The sequence below is a fragment of the Lipophrys pholis genome (genome assembly GCF_963383615.2).
Source record: "Lipophrys pholis genome assembly, chromosome: 6".
Lineage (NCBI taxonomy): Eukaryota > Metazoa > Chordata > Actinopteri > Blenniiformes > Blenniidae > Lipophrys > Lipophrys pholis.
In genome coordinates, this window is record NC_137629.1 from 22460505 (window position 1) to 22480413 (window position 19909).

The window sequence follows — 19909 nt, forward strand, 5'->3', positions numbered from 1 at the left end:
CCAGATCGATTTACTGTCCGACTTTACACAAGTAATTATGGTGCACAACTTTTGATATGCTCCTGACATCCTGTTCCCAAAACACTAGCAAAATATTATTTTCTGTCAAAGATACGAAACGATGAATATTGGCAATTTCAGAGGCAATTATTGTGATCTGGAGACTTTGTGAACCGTGGACCGCTGCCATACATTTGTCTTGAGCGTTCTGATACCAATAATATGTTGGAGGTGGGGGCATGATGTGTTTGTTAGGACAACTCTGACTGCAGGTTAGCATATTTTAGAACATTAAACAAAGAAAAATGACAGCGGAACAAAGAGAAGATTGGATGATGTTCTTAATATAACAACACCAGTGCCAATGGGAGGACTTGGAGATGAAAATATGCAGAGAATGCTACTTGCTGAAAACATCCAGAATAATTGGAGTTTAAAATCGTGTTGTTTATGCTGATTACTATTTATTTTTTTTAAAACAAAACAAAAAACAAGTCCTTGGGCTTCTCACAAGGTCCTTCTGGGCTACCAGGTACCTTCAGTCACCACATTGGCTTCCAGACAGAAACTGACAGTGAGCTGAGGTTTTTTTTTTTTTTTTTTTTTTTTTTCGTCTACAAGCTGTAATGTGCCAACAAACTGGGTGCCGCTAATGCTAAGTGCCAACTATTACCCACTGAGTAGAAGAATGAATACAATTTGTTACATGCATTCCTCTGGCTTCACACCTAACGCTACCTACACAGCGTCCTATTCTTCCACTGCTCCTTGCTTGAACTTGTCAAGCCGCGACTTGATCGAGTAACCAAAACGTGTGGGTGGGGCAACAAACGCGCTTCCTCCGGTTGCTCAAGAGCCAGATCAGTGTACCGTCTGGCTGCTCCGACTCTGATGCTGGTAGTGGCAGGAATTGGGGAAAAAATGCTGAAAGAGGACTTGTCAACAGAAAGACGGCAACGGGATAGCTGAACAGCTTTAAACCCAAACTAGTTTAGTCACTTTGACTTCTCTGTGTTGCTTTATGAAACATTTCTTTTCGCATTAAAATCCACCATTTATATATATATATATATATATTTATGGGGTGAGACTGAGCCCTGACTGACTGATAGGAAGTCTTTTATGACTTTGGTGGAACAAACTGCTCAACACACAAAAAAAACAAAAAACTACAGGAAATAGGGAAAACTGAAATTGTTTCCCTTCCAGCCCACAGTGATTTATTTTGTAGGAACCGGGGGCATCATTTGAGGGACAGAAGTTATCAGACACAACATTTTATTCACACACAGTTGCTGTTTTCATCCGTACATTTGAAAACACCATCTCACAAGACTTGTTTCTTTCATAAGAATTTACAAACCCTGTAAACACATGGACAATAAGCTTATTTAAATGCAGCATAGAAAGTCATACAGTGTTTTATCTCTTCTTCTGATACCGAGAATGCTAAGCAAATCATTAAACAACAAACAATTTGAATCCAATGTTCCAAAACATGTGGAAGTGAAACCCCTCCTGCCTGATAATCAAATTGTACTGACTCCCCCAGAAAAACTGTTGATATTTATAATTTCAATCACAACATTGACCAAAGTCACACACGCCCTTTATACTCAGTGGAGTAGAAAAAGCAGAACAGAGTGGGGAAGAGAATGATTTCCGAAATCTTTACTGCATTTTATCTGGTGAAACATCTTCTTTTGCAGCCAGAACGGCCATTTAGCCACATATCTGTTTATTAACAGAATGGCTCCTACAAAGTGAAAACTCCTCAGAGTTTATGCTCCAGGAATTGCAGTTTGTTCTGCACTTTCCCACTGTGTGCACGGGGCTTGTTTGAATTATAGGGCTTCCATGCATATGCAAAAGAATGCAGTTACATCAGGGGTGTCAAACATGTGGCCCGTGGGCTGAAAGCAGTCTTGCAAAGTGTAAAAATGGCCCCCAAAAAAAGACGTTTAAAAGCAGAACTGAAGGATGCAGAAACTGTACTGATGATATATGTAAATATAAGTCTAAAGAGAATAACTTGTGGTCAGAAGAAGTTCATATCAGACTTTAAGATTTCAGTTGGATGATAAAGAATTACTAAAACTGAACATGTACTCGTACGTCCCTGCATTATGTTTTGGTAAAGATGTTATTTCTTTTCTGGTCCAAGCTGTTTGAGATTAAAAGGGTCTGCATGTGGCTCCTGAACTGAAATGAGTTTGACTCCTCTGTACTAAACAAACGTGTAAAGACACTTTGTTGAACTCACACTACGAAAGACTTTTGTGCACAACGCAAGTTTCTGGTGGCCACAATGAGCACAAGTAAGAGTACGGTCACAAACAAGACGATAACGATCATCTGCCCAAAGTGAACTTCCTGCGCGTTCGTACGGGCCAAACAATACATGGGAGGGTTCTTCAGATACTCGGTCATGACAAAGCTTTCAGCACTCGTGAAGCATTCAGTCTGACCGATGTCGGGCAGCTTGGCCCCCGTCTGGTTTAGGACTGTCAGCCACCCACTGTCACAGCAGTTGAAAGGATTTCCACTGACGTACATGCTTATGAGGCGTGCCGATAAATTTTGAATCAGCGACGGGTTTAAAGTTCTGAAATCATTATTCTTTATGTCAATGTCTCTCAGGGGAGAGCAACTCAAACGGCTGGGTAACGCGTCCAGGCGGTTGTTTGATACGTTCAGCTGGGTTAAGGCCGGCATGCAGGGCAGAGAGAGGCGGGGGCTGCTCATGTTGAGCTCGCTGATAATCAGGGACTGGAGCGACGCTCGCACGCTCTCCAGCGCCCCCTCATGCATTACCATGTGCACGTTTCTTGCCAGGTTGAGAGAAACCAAAGAGGTTCCCTGAAATGTGTTGTTCTGGAGTGTTTTTATGTTGTTTTCCTCCAGGTTGAGGTGCTTGAGTGTTTGTAATTGCTCAAACGCCACACAGGATGTGTTAAGACCTCCCTGCTGTGTTGAAGCACAAGGCTGCACTGAATTGTCTTGTAGATTTAACGTCTCCATCTGTGGGAGGGCACTCAGGAAGAAGGGAGAAATGGATACAAGTCCGTTGCTTTTCATTTCAAGGTGCTTCAAGGAATGAAAGTAAAGCTGGCGAATAGACTCCGAATCACTGTAATTTCTAATGTCCCAGTTGATGTTTTGTAGGCAATTATAGCTAAAATTCAGTGTTTCCAAGGATAAGAGGAGGCTTAAAGTCTCAAGCGGGAATGACGTGAAGTGGTTATAACTTAGGTCAATATAAGTCAGCGGCATGAGCCTCCAGTTTGAGTGCAAGTTATTTTTTCGAACAGTTTTCTCACCTACAATCTCACGATAAAGAGAGTTGGCCTCCGACACCATCGTAGCTTCGGAAGTCAAGCTCCCTATCATGTTGTTCTGTAAATGAAGATACTGCAAATGGTTAAACTTTGGAACCACGGGGAAGTAAAGAAGTTTGTTGTAACTCAGATCAAGAATCTCGAGCTTGTACAACTTATCGTTTTCACGTGTCACGAAGAACTCCACTGAATTCCTGCTTAGATTTAGGTATTTAACCTGGTGCAGTCTGAAATCACAGATACGTGCAAGGTTATTCCTTGCAAGAGTTAGGGTCTCTAATCGACTCAGAGGCTCGAATGTCCCCTGATTTATCTCTGTAATCAGGTTCTCATCAATAGTAATGGTCCTCAAGCCTTTACTCCCCCTGAACAAGTTGTGAGAAAGGCTTGTTAAAACATTACCAGTCATCCTAAGATGATCAAGGGACGGCTTGTTTCTGAGGTACAGCTCCACTGCGTCATTGCTCAAACCGTTCATTGATAGATCCAAATTCTTCAGCCCACTGAGACTCTGGAGGGCTTTGCTGTTGCTGCCAAGGTTGTTGTTCAGTTCATTTCTGGATAAATTCAACTGTTCAAGTCGAGCCAGGTTTTCAAAGGCCCCCTCAGAGATGAGATCCAGCTGGTTGTTGCTCAGGTCCAGCTGCTCCAAGTATGGCAAAGCAAGTGTGTGCAACTGTCTGATGAAGTTATTGGACAGGTCTAGACTTCGAAGTCTTGTATCCAAATCCAGCGGGACAGTAGAGAGGTTCTGGTTGTTCCAGGACTGCTCCTTGAAATGAAAGGAACATTAATCATAATCACAAAGTGAATTATGAAGACATGGAACATGAATTTAACAATCTCTCTCTCAAAAAAACAACCAAAAACTAAAAAAAAACACCAACTTTGTGAATCCTGGGAAAATCAACCCACTTGAGTGAAATTTTTGCATTGGATTTGTCTAACTTAACTTACCCCTGAAACATCTGTACATCCAATTTTATGAGGGTCATAGCTGAGTGACCAGAGCAGGAGGAGATTAGAGAACATATGTCGGCTCATCCTCCCGCCGCTGCTTCTTCTGCTGCTGTTACACCGAACTACTGCTGTTTTCAGAGCTCGATCTCACACACACACACACACGCACACGCGTGCACACACACACGCACAGCCAAGCGTCATGAGAAAACAAACCAAAAAAAAAAAAAAGGCAGAAGCAAACAAACAGCTGTGGACACCAGATAGGCATTTTAGATACTATATTTAGATGAGAAACACTAAAATGTCACTTTTGACTTCTAAAAGAATATAAACAGTGACCCTGTAATTTAGAGATTAAGATTGTCATGTTTGTGCGGTAAATCTAGCATTTATAGAGATTGATGTGCAACTAACATTAGATATGTGGTGAAATGCTGAAGCAGATGTTTTTGGTTACAATGTTTTTTTTGTTTTTTTTATTATTTTAACAGGATGCAATCAAGTATTAACAGTGTTGTGGACTTTCATGTGAACAAAGAAAACACCTACTGAGTGATATAAATTCACGGGGTGTGTTTGTTCCTGACCAACACTTTGTAAAACGGAAACTCTAAAATAGATGGGAGGAACAAATAAGCCTACAGAGTGGATGGTGGAACAGGAGGGAAGCTCCTGGCGAGAGGTGGAGAGCAAAGAATAGACGAGAGGAGGCGGCGGTTTAGGCAAACTACCTCAGTGATAGGTTTAATGGTTTACAAGTCAGCGGAAAATGACAGATGACACGAGTTCATTTGAAAAGTCAATTGCACATTTTCCTGGGGTTAATAACAGGCCCCGGCAGTTTCCCCTGCTGCTGCCACTCAGTCCTTTATCTGCCTCCGCCTCACACGACTCAGAGTCACTTTCAGCTTCCTGCCAGCAACGAGCCGCATACTTATCTCCCCACGTTCTGCATTGGATCAGTTCAGCCGTATGACACCAAAAAACGTCGACTCCGAGTCCATAGAGATGAGGACGGAGGGCCTGTCCGGGATCACGAGCTCCAGCTCCTCGTTTTGGAACAAATGCACCGTGCCTGCAGAGACAGGAACTGTTAAAGCAGAGAAGAAAACAAGATATAATACGGGGGGGGTCAAATATGCGCCACCCAAAACCGGCCAGCCGGGGGATCTTATGAGCTTGCTAAATAAAAATGCACTTTATTTTGGAATAAATATCCAGTTGATTATATTAGATCTTGGTTTAAAAAAAAAAAAAAAAGGAAATTGCATGGGCTTGTATTTTTTTTTTTGTCTTTTTGTTATGAAAATATCATGCTATCAATTTGCAGCCCACCTGAGATTATATTTGTATGTGGCTTTGTATGTAATACGTACCAAGCCCAATCCCTTCATGTCCCGTGTGACAACACTTTTCTTCTCCCATGTATTGTTCTTTCAAAGAAATCAACTGTTTGTAGGTCAAGACAAGTGAGGTTGTTCTGCTTCAGTTTAGCTGTTTTCTTGTTTTTTTTATGCCTTTCATATTTGCTTTCTTTTAAAGAATCCAATGGGAAGATTGATACCATCCTCATGTCTGCGCAGCAGCGATGAGGGCAAAGCCTTGACAAGCACCAGGAGTGAAAACGGCCTCTCTTGCTCCATCCAAAGGTACTGAAAACCCAGCAGCCACAGCAGCCACAGCTGCAGCCGCTGCATCTCACTGACCTGCAGTGTAGCACGTATTGGCGGGAGGTTCATCGGGCATCTCTTGCAGGCAGCACAAGAGCTCTCTTCTTGGCCCCGCTTTAGTGGGTTCCCAGCTTTGAATGATATAACCCATAACTCTGCTTGGACTCTCAAACAAAACCTGTAAAATTAAGCAGAACATTAGTGAAGAGTTGGAACAAATTATGGGCAGTATCGTCTTAGTTATGCTTGAGTTAGGGTGACACAATACTTGTCCAAACACCAAGTAATAACCATCTTCTTGGACAACAATCCTGTTTTCCTTTAGTGAAATTGTATTTCCTTGCTGCAGAGAAACAGTCCAAGGGATCACTGTTATATTTCCTACGGGGGAAAGTCAAGATACACTTATTCAAAATAATGGCAGACAGTGCAGTGCTAGAGCCAAAGACTTGAGTTTAGTTTTACCTTTTAAGTCTGGCTGTTTGTTAGTGTTAGCTCTTAACTGCAGAAATGATGTTGGAGCTGGCGTTGGAGAGGGAAATAAATATAATACTTTAATTTTATTAACTGTGCAAACACTGTTTAAGGTCTCACTACCAGATTAGACCGTAACTAATGGACATATTTTCAGCGCTGAGCTCCAACCCACCTCTGCAGCTGCTCTGTTCCCTTTTCACTCTCCTAGAAGATATCTTCACAAACCTCTGAGCTTTTTGGAAAACACTTGGCTTCAAGTCCTAGGAGAAAACAAAGCATTAAGATAGTATTTATTATTGCAATGCTTTCTGAGTACTCACTAATGGTAGAAGTCTCAGTAGTACAATGTCCAAGATGACTCCATCCTGCATAATCAGTGACATACCTCCCTTGTTTTAGACATCTTGGCCACTTTCCCATTGACTCCCTCAGAACGTGGCTGATTTAATTGTAGAATTACGTCCCCTTGGAGGTTGCGAAAATCATTTTCTAAAACACTGGCTCTGCGCAGGAGGAACAGGCTGAGACAAAACATAAGTGCCGTTAGTGATAATAAAGCATTATAGAGCATGGCGAGGCTTGCAGACTGGATGTCCCCAAGTTACTCAAACGACTGAGGTCACACATCAGTGTACTCCGGAAACCTGAACATTCAGTTTCAAAATTATTTTTCTAAATGAGGAACTATCTTCTCTGCGCCTGTCAAGATGTTATTCATTTAGGTCACATGAAGATCACGGCCAACTTCGCAGTGTGTTGTGAAACTTGCAGTCAGAGTAAGAGCCACATTTTAATAAAAGGGCCGAGCTCGCAGAACATCATTTGTTCTTGTCAGTACTCCTGCCAGCTTAGTGCGACGTGACGGAGAAGTCTGAACTTACATAAATTATTACTACCAGCTGCACAAACACAGGAAAAAAAAAAAAAAGACAACTGCATTTTAGACAGAAAATGAAACATTTTAATCCATCAATCAACTCCATTTACAAAAGTATATCCCATTTTATATACAGTATGTACAGACGTGTATTAACAGCTATCATTTCTCTACATGGATTTATTCATAAGGTAACTAAACAATAGCACTGTAACAAGACATATCACTGATTTTCTTCAGGGATGCCGTAGTGCAAATGTGCGCAAAAAAATGTCGTGCCGTTGCTCTGTGAATACCTTATAACTCCAGTTTTCTTAGCTTTGCATGGATACCTTTATACTTGCTTTGAGCATTTATATAATCTCTTTTAATAACCCTGGAACATGTGGAGCTAATAAGCTCTTTTAAATCCACCTAAAACTGTTGACATGATCAAATTCAGTAAAAATGTCAAATAAACAAACAGCTTTTGGAGATACAAGATTGTCATTCAACAGCACTTTAAAAAGTATGTAATTACTAAGTATCGGTCAGCGCAATGTCTTCCTTTGCTATAGAGATGCGGGGTGTGTTGACACATAAGGGTGACTATAAATAGATACTTTAGTTTGATGAGGACATTTGGTTCGTTGAGGCTTATCTCTCTCTGCACAGGATCGATGCGAATGGAAGCGGAGCAGTCTATATTGTCCTTTTTAATACAGACGTGGACGTGAGCAAAGTCACTTTTAACAACCCAGAGTTTCCTCTTGAGAGGGGCGGTTTCAAAAGTTGCTCCAAATCAATGTATCAATCCTACATGGGACAGGACGTGATGACCTAGTGACTCGTGGACACGTGAGACTGTCGAGCGACTTTTCCACTTCTGCAGAGGGGCTGACGGTTGGTGCAGTTATCCGTTCTGTCCAGCAGATGGAGCCTCTCCGAGCCTGACGCTTCCCAGGAAGGTGGTGTGGTTGGTCATGTTGATGAGTGTGTACTCATGGGCTATGCGTATAGAGATCCTCTGGCCGGCGCGGAGCGGGCTCACCCCAGCCGTGTAGCAGGTGTTGAACTTGCGCTGGCCCGTCTCGATGCTGCAGGTGCAGCGGAGGAACGGGTTGGAGTCCACCATCACATCATAGCTGGCGATGTCAGTGAAGTTGAGGTAGTACACCTGGTGGAGAGGCGACGGAGAATTCACATAAGACTACGAGGAACTGTCAAAACAAGTCCACAAGATCACTTAAAGTGCTTATTCAAACATTTAACAGCTGCTATATCACAGTAGCCAACAAGAGAAGGAATTATAAAGCCTAATTGTTAACCACAGGGAGAAGGGCAGGAAACATGTCTTAAATATCAACTCAAGCATTTATGGCTTAACAAAGCAAGCAGGCCTCTAAACTTAACTAAAGAATAGCTGTCACTTCTTCTATCTTCGTAAATTTAAAGAGTTACGTCAAGGACCGTACTCACTTCTACCTGACTATATATGAAGTAGACACCGTCCAACAGCACCTCCAGCTGCCCAGTGCGAGAGTGCATTTTAAAGACGCGGTGATGGATGGACACCATTTTCCAGTTCTTAAGGACGCCTTGAGAGAGATCTGAAAATGTCACAATAAACACACGAAGAGGGAGAAAGTCAACAAACAGTTTAACTGCAACCCGAGCTTGGTGCTGACACAAAAGAAAAATTAAATAAACCTGCTAATGACGCTCACTCGCCGTCAAGACACAGCGATAAAGGATAATCGGAGTCTGCAGCAAAGCTCTCAGCTCCTGACTCCAGGCGACGTTAGTTTGATAACAATACACCCTAATCCTCTGCAAAATCATCTTAAATACTGGTAATAACATCAAAATTCTCTGGTTTTCGGAAAAATACTGAGTAATATCTCAGAAATGGCCAAAAATGGCACGTTAAGCCTATTTTGTAACCATCAACTGCATGAAAAAAAAATCTATAGCATTTATATTGTTTCTCCTGTAACTTGAGATTGAGCAGGCATGTCCATTTACACAGTTCCAGACCCGAGTGTTTGACAAAGGACATTGGCAGGGATGATGCATTCCTGCTGTTTTCTGTCAAACCCACTGGTGTGAATGAGCCTGGATGGAAAACCCACCTTCCCTCACTTGAATGGTCGTTTCCTGGCCTTGCAAATGAACCACTGCAGGCTGCAAACAAAACAAACAAAAGAAAATAAAGATCTCTGGTGACCGTTCTGAACAGGAGCAACAACCGTTTCTTCAGCAACACTGTGTGGGAGGCCATTTAAACGTGACATACTCTTACCTGGAATTCCTTTGTTTTGGTCCGATCGGCAACCCCTGGAACGAGAAGAGAGAGAAGCAAATGTAAAATGCAGGGCCTTCAACACGGCTGAGGAACAAAAGAGTGATGGTAATTAAAACAAAAACACTGACAGAGTTGAAAGATTGCTGTTCCACACGATGTTTGACATCCTGCATCAGAAACTCTCTCACTGCGGAGGCAATGAGTTAATCAATTTTGACAACTTGAGCCCCCTTCCAGTGTGGGAAAGTGTCTGCATGCGGGGAAATGCCGTAATCGAAGAAACAAATCTTTCAACGCGTTTTTTCGAGCTCTTTGGCTACAGTCACGCTTTATCCGAGTGAATTTTATTTGAAGTCGTATACCTGCTGGACCTTGTGCGCCTGGGGGTCCTTGTGGCCCAGGGGGTCCGGGTGGCCCGGCGGGCCCCACAACGTTGCTTCCTGGAATACCCGGGATTCCAGGGATGCCCGGTGGCCCCTGTGGGCCAGGTGGACCCGGGGGACCAGGGGGCCCTGGCACTGAACGCTTTTTTCCTAGAGAGAGAGCGAGAGAAAGCAGCAATGGTTGACAATGGCTGAAATTTCACTTTCCCCTCAGTCCCAAAAAAATCTTTGTCTATATTAATAATGTATTAAGTATCTGTGGAAATTGTAAAATCAGATATTACCAAAGGAAAAACCAGTAAGAAACAGAGGTTTGTTCCTTTAGAAACAGAATAAAATATTGAAACCTCGTCTACTTTAAGCCAAGAACATGGTCACCTTTCTAAAAATAGTCAGCAGGTAGCAGCTTGATTATTGACCAAGATGAATGAGGTTTGGGCTGAATTTGAATTACCTTTTTTCCTGTCTTTCCTTCTTTCCTTCCCAGTCGATTCTGAAAGAAACAAAAAAAAAAAAAACCCAGTGTGATTAAGCTTGAAACGGTCTCCCGAACAATTATCATCTCGGATAACATCTCAACTATTCCACCCATTCCGTGTAGGTATCCAAAACGGGCTAAAATAACAGATTCAGAGGTTGTGCGCCGAAAACTGGAGTGGAGGTATGTCAGTCTGTGGTATCTTGTAGTGTAGTAATTTGTAAGTGTGGTTTCACCTCCTCTGTATGAACAAGTGCCTTAAGCATTCACAGGCAGTGGAACTGGAGAAGATCATTAGAGAGATACTTTATCCTGCCAAAATCCTTTTCTTTGAATTAAGCCCAGATGGAGAATGCAGATGAAAGTGTGTTTGTGTGTGTGCGTGTGTGTGTGTGCGCAAATGTGCGTACACATGTGCGTGTGGGTTTGCCCTTTAAGGCTCTGTGTGTTGGTGTGCACGCATGGTGGGGCATCTATGTCAGTGCTGGAAAGACATAATGCACAGTGTGTGTGTGTTTGTGTGTGAACGCACACTCCGTGCACCACTGAAGAATCCCTTACAAAAAGCTTGCTCTTGTGTTTACCATGTCATTATAACTACAAAGGCCATTTAACCTTAAAACCTCACAGTTTGAGTCCCCCTCAAACATATGGCCAGTGTTTCTCCTCTGGCTAAATGACTGGATGCATCCACATAGATTTCTCTTAACGAGCAGCCCTATCTGGAATCTGGTGCCCGTTAGGAGTGCCGAGAATGTGCGTGCGCACACGCATGCACGCAATCACACACACACACCACACACACACAAAAGCACACATCTAAGGCTGAGATTACAAAAGCCTTTGTCTGTGTGCTGAGAGCAGAGGAGAGACCTGGGAATGATTAGTGTTTAGAGGCTCGGGACTTTACTGATTTATGTAGAAAGTCTCAAAGGTGAGTTTTTTCTTCTAATTTAAACACAATCACTAAACTTCCCCCAAGTATTCAGTGTCACGACACAGACATTGGAATGCCTTGTGATCATGCTGCACTTGTTGCACTCAGACACAGAACTTCAAAGGCTGTGCTTTTTTAAAAAAAAATTTTTATTTGCATAGCTCAGATTCTAAACAAAAACTACAAAAGCAGATTCTGACATATTGGCCATATGGTTTTCTGCGGAGCTATTGATTAACATAAATCAATTTGGAAGATTTATCGAAAACCTTCAGACTCTCGAAGGATTTCTCAAAAGGCCACCTGGCTCTCCAAAGTGGTACGTCTTTTGGTTGTATGTTTTGATGCTTCAAGACCTCACTGATTACACTGTTTGATTCCAAAGTGTGGAAGTGCTTCGTTGACAGGCACAAAAGATTATTTGGGGGACCCAATATCATTTTGAGATGGTGGTGGTAGGGGGGGGGCGTACACGTGCTTCACAGTCTGTTTCAAATTGGTGAAACCCTCCCAAACTCATTGTTGTCCTTGTTTGCTGTCCAAGTAATAATCGATTCCATTCCGGTTTCACTCTTGCTCTATAAACTCGGCAACATTGTGCGGCGGCGCAAAGCAAAGACAAAGCAGTAAAAACTCAATTCGGCAAAAAAAGTGAGAAACCATTAACAAATTGTTTTCAAATTTCAGGGGGCTTTTGCCCAGCATAAGCCTGTTATTTATACTGTACCGAATCTCTTCTAAACAAACAAGGGATACAGAAACCATTGCTCAACCATCCACCCAGTTGTTGCATAGTGCACAGCCAGAAAAGGGGACTGACGCAGGTGCACTGGGAGAGCTCATTTTTTGTGATCAAGTGAAATAAATTTGGAGTTTTAAGAATTAAGAAAGATAATCAGCTTTGATATCGGGGCGAGAAGTTAAAAGACGGAGCAGTAGTATGTGGACATTTTTAAAAAAAATGACATCGCACCTGTTTCTGGCTGATTGCCGGGACTCCTTTTCGCTCGCTGGGTTATACCTCTGGTGTCCTCTGTGGCGCGGAAGCCGCTACTTCTGTGCAAGAACTTCTCCTGGTGGGACACAGAGACAAAATAAGCCATTATGTATGGAAAATTACAAAATAAAATTCAAGTGTGTGCCGCGGCTTTAAACGCAGAGACGCTGACTTGAACACTGGGAATGTAGTGAATATCAATACCAGTCCAGACCACCTTAGATGAATTATTTGGGGCAAACAAAAGACATGAATGAGACAAGGTTATTGAGAGTGAAACCTATGTTACAAGTGGCCTTTCCATTCTTGAGGGATAATGTTTGCACAGACACAACTGGAGGCATTTGAAAAGATGCGAGACATTGTGAGGCAGCACATTCAGTTGTGGCCAAGTCATTGTCTGTCCCATTGGGGCTGTAACCTATCCGGTAACCCAAGTCACTTTTGTCTGTGTTTCTGCCGTTTGAGACAGCCACCTGGACACGACTGCTCTAAAATTCACCTTTTTACACAAAAGGAGGACATGAACTGTAGTTTGCAATACCCATTCACATGGCACCTGGTCCCATCCCTATTCAGTGGTGGCATGAATAAGCTAAAAACAAAATGTAAAAGGGAAAAAAAAAAAAGGATCTGATGAAGGTGGTTTGAGCTCGTTTGTAAAAAACAGGAAAAGCTCTGCAGCCGTGGTGGGGTGTTCCCATGGGCGAGTGAGCGGCGGGACAAACCGCATGCTTGTGTTCTTATGTGACTCGTTCTGGGGCGACCCACATTCACATGAACTCTGTGGGACGCGCTGACCTGACTGTAACACGCTCAAGACGCGGCCGTCTCCGACAAGCAAGAAGTTCCGTGCTGAGAAGTCAAGAGTTTCAAACACAGAGTCGCTGTTCTGTTAGAAGAGCCAGTTTGTGATCACATCTTTGGAGGGTTCCCAGGATCCGATAGACAAAGAGACCTGGCACAGGAAACGCAGCAAGACCACCCAAAGGCTTCTTTTCGTCAAGGCTCGCAATATACGAGATCGCTTTCGGTCATGCTTTGGAGTGTCAGCATAAATAATGGTCGGAGTGCGAGGCATAAATGTTCTCACTGGCTGAGGACAGACAGCCAGACGGCCCGTATGTAGCTCCGGACATCTGCTCGGTGTTTGGAAAACTGACATGTCCAAAGCGGTGACACGTGCAGCACCTTAGCATGGATCAAGCGGTAATAAATAAAGCTGTATCGTTTAGCTGAACCGCTAGAAATGAACCAGACAAGCTTACCGACTAACAATTCTGACCTCTCTTTTCCCGTGGGGGCCTGGCCCGAGACGACATACTCCCCATTTCCATCTGTGACGCTCGAGTAAACACGGTTATTAAACCCCGACGACAAGAAATCTCCCTCTCCCGAAGGCAGAGCGAACTCCTTGTGAGTCTCTGTGTGGTTTGAAGGCACGGCCACTGAAAGAGCATGAGGAGACGGACAAGAAAATTTATGTTTCGAGTTGCTTCGATACCTCATCTCAGATGTGGAGCCCCCCCCTACCCCCCCCGCCTGGGTTGAGAGATGAGTTGTATCGTGTCAAACACTCCCGTTGGCCATGTTGGGCAAGCTCAAAGTAGTTAAAGCCTACATCTCTGACCAGCTGGCAACCATGTCTGACCTTATAAGTACGGGAACTCCAGCTCGATGGAGGAGTATGTGTTGGAGTGGTTTATCCACACACAGACCTCCAGATGTTCCTGCAAGCAGCGACGTTAGCCGTTCATTTGGTGTGCAGGTGTCTCCACATCTCCTCTACAGCTGTTGGCATATGGGGGGGGGTGGACGATTTTTACCTCTCAAAGGATTCTTGGTGTATGTTCAGGCATATGGCATTACACTTTCGTCTGTTCTGACAGCCAAACATGATTCAACAGCCAATTTTCTGGCCTGAGATTAAGCTCCAGCAGAACGACAAAAGACAAACAAGCAAGTCTGCGAGGCTACTACCAAACTGCTGGGGCTGCTGATGTAGATGAAGGCGGCAATGTGTTTCAATTTTCCCTCAAAGTTCTTCCATTATACGACTATGAGAAATGGTTTTGCGCTCTTGTTTGCTTCATTTCACTTCATTACAACATTTACAGCCTTCATACCCTTCAAAGGCACGCAGAGTTACAGTAAATCACGATGACAACGTGTTGGTATGTATGCCAAGTGCCAACTATTGAGTAAACCATTCTTTTTCAACACAAGGGAAAAATGCTATTAATTAGAGGCCTTTCAAATCTTCAAAGCGTGGGGGTTGCAGTTGTGCGCAGACTACGCGATTCCCTGTTGCTTCGTGAGGATATGACTAAAATTCAGTCACCCCGGGGATGTGTAATTTTGGGATCACAAGCCTTCTTTTTTCACCGTATTAACACTTAACTATTATCACGGCTTGAATTCTTACAAATTTTAGAACTGAAACTACCAAAAACTCCCAGAGAATTATAACAATTCAATCTAATTGCAAAAATGAGCTCCAGCTTGTGCATTTCTTTTTTTTTTTTTTTTTTTAAACATCGGGTGTGCTGCACTGCTTCTGGCTCACGTTTCTCCACAAATGCAGACATGCTGGTTTCTGAATTTTGGACCATCACTTAAAGTTCTGTGGTCGGGAATGTGAGGTTACAAAGTTGAAGGGGTGAAACGGAGGGCTGGTGGCTGTGGTTGCAGACCGGGTGCCCGTCACCACTCGACAGGCATTACTAACTTCAGTGGCATGCATACACTTGAGAGCCGATTGCTTATAATACTCCTGTGATTCACACTCTTGGATTCAACACCGACAGCGCGTTTTCTTCTTAAATATCATACGAGAGGAGTGGTCTTCCCACTCGGTCACTATCAGACGCTGCTCTCTGGAAGGACATGTGTTTCTAACCATAACTCGGGGTAATTTAATAACAGTATGCATAGATTGTCATCTAAAAAAGCTGTGGAGCTCAACCTAAGGGAAATGTAGCCTGTCAGCAGCCAATCACGTCGCAGATTGTTGCAACACTTGCTGGCAAAGTGATTCGTAGCCGAATGCCGAGAGTGCCTGGAGAATTTATTATTTTGGTAGATGTTTGTGACTCTGGACTTAATCTATACTGGGCGTCTACGCCATCTGTCTGTCAAGGAAATTCAGACTTGTACGGAATAAGTCTGCGGCCTTGTAATACTGAGGCTTCTACCTCCTATGCTTTGTGCTTCTCTGACACATGTGTCTATACCAATTAATCCCTGGTATGTCGTCTCGCTACAATACTGCCGTTCAAACTAATCACGCACTGGTCACAATTAAAGTAGATGTGGGTGACAGCCCACCCCGGGCGCCCCTACGCTTGTATGCTGGTGAGGACTTTGTGTCCCATCAAACTGACTTTTTTAATAGCCGTTAACTAGACTCCAGATGTTTCAGCATCTGTTCTTTGAGACTTTGAAGGCATACATCAGAGGAGAAGATTATTTCATATAATGGTTATAAGAAAAATGTTAGGCGCGGGAATAAAACGCTATCTAAGCGAGCTCAATTAAACGGTCGGCGGAGAACCTTTTTATTGCATTCACTCCCTGACACCAGGTGAATGAGGGTCAGGCTGACTGAGGGTGACACTTGCTCTCGGTATGCTCTACATCACACTCTTACTGCTGGTTTTAGAGCCACACACACACCCAAGAGAGATTTTTTTTCTTTTTTTTTTACTGTTGGGAACTGCGCGGATCTGCTGGACAGCTGGGATTTACTGCCTTGCTCAAGGGCATATACCTGTGCCTGTTGAGGTGATGGCTGTTTGTTCACTTCCCGGGCTCAGATCATAAATGACCAGATCATCTGCTCTCAGTAAGAAGCAACTAGGAAGACGTGAAAAAGTGTGAGGTCACGAGTTGTGCCTAACGTCTACCTGCATTCCAGAAACGAATGAATTTCTATTACAAATTACTCCACTTTGATGAAGTTTTATGTCTCTGGAGGTGTTAAAGTGCCTATTTAAATGGCAAAACCATTGTGTTTCCATTTCTGCGCAGAGAAAATGAATAAAAAATAAAAAATTAGACATCCCAAGAGACTGAAAAAGATCTATAGGGTTACAGATTTGTAGAAATTGACCATAATATTATACGCTGCTTTACTTTGTTTTCTCTTTCCTTGCTTCACCTCACAACCCAGGTTCAAAGTGGTCTTGTCGGTTCCCAGCAAGATGCTGAAAACTGATTATGAACTTGTGTTATTACTGCTCACACAGTCGTGATTCTTATCTGGCACTTTGAGCCAGTGTCTTTCTGCAGATCAGGTGCATCTGCGTATAACGTGTGTCGGTCTGGAGCAAAGCAAAAGGCATCAACAGACATTTCCGTCTGTAAAATGGTGTCGATTAAGAACTTTATAAAATGTCAAACTGATAAAATTATATTACCGTGTGAAGCTGAATTTGCTGCCATAAATAACTGAACTCGAATGCAACAGTGAGACAAGCTTCCATGTAACTTTCTAGTAATCACAAAAGCTTCAGTCAAACTTCATCTCAACGAGGCTAAAGTTTTATTTATGTTCAGTTTGACTGAAAAACGCCCTAAACAGGACAATTATTCCCCCATTCTTGGGATTTCTGACAAAGCTGGTGCTTATCGAGGCTGATCTTTGTTTGACACTGACCAGCCCTGCTGAAAACAATAAGACGGGCACTAAATTGTGTGTTTAAAGCTGCTCTTACATGACAAGAAACCACACCACTTGTCTTTTTTAAAACAAAACTCCACCACACTGCAAAGCAACCTGAGTTTAAACTGATACATTGGCATCATATGATGACAAGGCCAATGTATTTCATGTCTGCGATGTCCGATTTAGGCCTGCGTGGTACGACTTGTTTGTTCCTATGCCTGATTTGCCCTACTTTGTTTTTAAGGCTCTTCACGTTCTGTTACACTTGTCTGTATACCTGGCCATCACATCAAATTTCAATGATGCCGCTGAAGTGCCTTTGATGACGACTTGTGTGAAAAATCCAATAAACAATTTTTCGCGGTACAAAAGAGCTCCTTCAAAGGACGGACCTGAAAAGCTAACAAGTGCGGCCGCTGCATCTAAATGCCACATGCTCCTGTTTCTCCAACTATGTAAACTGTGGGATGTGTAATCAGAGTTGTTTAATGCAGACATCTGGCAAGGACAGCATCACAGCGCTGCTAAATATTTACAGCTGGGCCACAGTCTTTCACCTCATGAAGCGTCACCATCTGGGTTGAATACCAAGCCCATCTCGCACGGCTTTAACCAGGGAGAGCCGCGACTATCTAAAATAAGCTTCGCAGCAAGGACACGCCGAGGACTAAATATATAGGTTGGGCACGTGAAGGGGAACCGATACAGAGCAAATCCCGACGTGAGCCACGGAGCTTCCGACGGAGGACGAAACGCATCCGTCGTGCATCACTTCAGTTTCTCAAGGTGACTATCAAGTTCCAACGAAATGCCCCACGCAGAGGGTCGCTTTTCTCTGCCAAAAAAAAAAAAAGGTCACACAACTGGTGGCACATGAGCTAATCGAGCGAATGCAAAGTTGAGAGGCACACTTGGTGCTTTTTGCACTGATGAAATTAGGGAGTGTGGTGGTGGTTGGTGGTGGTGGTGCGGTGGTGGAGGGGGGGGGGCTGTTGCCAAAGCCACAGACAACACAGTGAAGGTTCAATCAGCCCGCTGCCAGAAAAGAAAACACATGTGAGACAAGGGGGCTGGCTCCGCTCCAAGTACCAACTGGCCCATCTAAGTCCTGATGAATTTACATCAGCCCTGGGGCTTTGCACCTGCTGGTGATCCAGTTCATTTTTCCGTCCACCTGCTCCAAGCACACTGACTGACCCTCCCCTGCCAGTCCAGTCAGGCTTCCAGAATCAACCTCTGGAAACAAGTGGGTGAGATGTGCTTCATTTCAAGGAATACAAAACATTAGTTTTTTTTTTTCTCAGATGAAATAACATAGCAAAAACAGAAGAACTTCTTTTTTTTTTTTTTTACGGTAACCACGTGAACCATACCTCAAAAAAAAAAAAACATCCCTAAAACTTGCCACCCTGGATGTGTTTACCTGAACAGGAGACAGAAACCTATACCTTTACGCATCCTTGTCCAAGAGGCTGAGACACGCACAGATGCAAACATATTTGTCTGGAAAACTGAGCTGGCAAAACTTCGTGACAGGCTACTGTAAAAGAAGTTGCCCAGAAACATGCCATGGCAGAGCAGACACCGAACCTGACACCGTGATACTGGAAGAGGAGGACAGGGCGGAGGTGAATGAACACGATCAGCCTCCGTGTCAGGAATGAAAACAATGCCGTTTTCAACAAGCTACTGTGTCTTTCCATTGTGATTAATATGGATCAGTTTTTTTTTTTTTCTCTTCTTTCAATTCTCTATGGATGCGTTTACCTGCTGCCCCTCTCTGCTGCTGCCGCCGCTGCTCCCGGGGTCCAGACGCGGGTGTCCGGCGGAGAGCGGCTCCGCACCTCCCGGGTCAGCCGGGTCACTGCCCGCAAGTGTCAGCAGAGAGTCCCGCTTCTGGTGGATTATTTCCCTTTTGACTTCGGACCGCAGATCCAAATAGCAGACGAGCGTGACCGCATGCAGGGACAGCGACAGCAGGAATAATCCCAGGAAAACGACGCTGCTGCTCCGACCCCGGCACTTCTTGTTGCACGTGCAGGGAGCCGCCGTGGGCATCACTTTGTCCGGGAAGTCCTCCGCGGATGAACCATCGCATGCCATTATCGGACAGAGGGGCGAGTCATAGGCTCCTTATCGGCATAATCAGCTCGGGCCGCGGCTATTCATTTACGTGGAGACTCATAGGTGCAGCCGCAGGTCGGTGCAAACTTCTGCCAGTATCTGTAGTAACAATGGAGGCACGCCCACCGCCCCTGTGATTGGTCCGCAGACAATCACTAACCCGCAGAGTGCGGGCCACAGGTTCAGGCGGCTGGGTGCAGTGGTTGAGCGACACCTTTTGGACAAACCCCGCAACTGCAGCGCATCAGAGACCTGGAGATGATGATGATGATGAGGATGATGATGATTATGTGAGAGAATATTCTCCCGTTTGCTTCCCCCTCCTCCTGTTTGTTTGTTTGTTGCTCACTCTGTTCTGTGATTGCACATTTCGTGACCTCCATCCAGTGATTTGCTTCCTGCTGTGCGAGTGTGACTAAAGATGGGTGGTCACTGGCGCGTTGTTTATGCACACGTTTTATGTGTTTTAGGGGTTTGGACGTGCTATTTTTCATTGGCTTACTTTGTTTGGTGCTTTGTTTTGTAATGTGGGTGGCACATGGGCAGTGGTGCATGGACCGGTGGTCCCGAGTGAGGAGCTGGTTCAAACCCTTGGTAAATATTGCCCAGCATTGTTACTGAAAGAGAGCATGCGGTTGATGACTAAATCATATCATCAAAGAGTGGAAAAGTAATACAAATTATGCTCTTAAACAGACTACAGATTACATGATTA

General features: G+C 43.9%; 3 protein-coding genes across 5 annotated transcripts; all 3 read right to left on the reverse strand.

Moving 5' to 3' along the window:
* Positions 1-1180: 1180 nt before the first annotated feature.
* On the reverse strand, positions 1181-4419 carry LOC308111448 (transforming growth factor beta activator LRRC32-like). Its single transcript, XM_080466349.1, has 2 exons — positions 4296-4419; positions 1181-4110 (listed from the first exon to the last, which is right to left on the reverse strand). Exons 1-2 carry the CDS (start codon positions 4380-4382, stop codon positions 2260-2262), a joined length of 1938 nt encoding a protein of 645 aa, XP_080322475.1. The 5' UTR covers positions 4383-4419; the 3' UTR covers positions 1181-2259.
* Positions 4420-5021: 602 nt separating this feature from the next.
* LOC308111124 (tumor necrosis factor ligand superfamily member 13B-like) lies at positions 5022-7079 on the reverse strand. 2 transcript variants are annotated; one of them, XM_080465886.1, is made up of 6 exons: positions 6834-7079; positions 6621-6708; positions 6437-6493; positions 6240-6352; positions 6008-6149; positions 5022-5376 (listed from the first exon to the last, which is right to left on the reverse strand). In XM_080465886.1, exons 1-6 carry the CDS (start codon positions 7017-7019, stop codon positions 5261-5263), a joined length of 702 nt encoding a protein of 233 aa, XP_080322012.1. In that variant the 5' UTR covers positions 7020-7079; the 3' UTR covers positions 5022-5260. The 2 variants fall into 2 exon arrangements, with proteins under 2 accessions (XP_080322012.1, XP_080322011.1); XM_080465885.1 differs by having other exon boundaries at positions 6008-6352.
* A 311-nt stretch (positions 7080-7390) lies between these two features.
* Positions 7391-19306, reverse strand: eda (ectodysplasin A). 2 transcript variants are annotated; one of them, XM_080465888.1, is made up of 8 exons: positions 18838-19306; positions 12381-12480; positions 10447-10485; positions 9972-10142; positions 9607-9641; positions 9437-9488; positions 8790-8914; positions 7391-8481 (listed from the first exon to the last, which is right to left on the reverse strand). In XM_080465888.1, the coding sequence occupies exons 1-8, from the start codon at positions 19171-19173 to the stop codon at positions 8218-8220; spliced, it is 1122 nt and encodes a 373-aa protein (XP_080322014.1). In that variant the 5' UTR covers positions 19174-19306; the 3' UTR covers positions 7391-8217. The 2 variants fall into 2 exon arrangements, with proteins under 2 accessions (XP_080322014.1, XP_080322013.1); XM_080465887.1 differs by having other exon boundaries at positions 8784-8914; positions 18838-19297.
* Between the last annotated feature and the right edge of the window lie 603 nt (positions 19307-19909).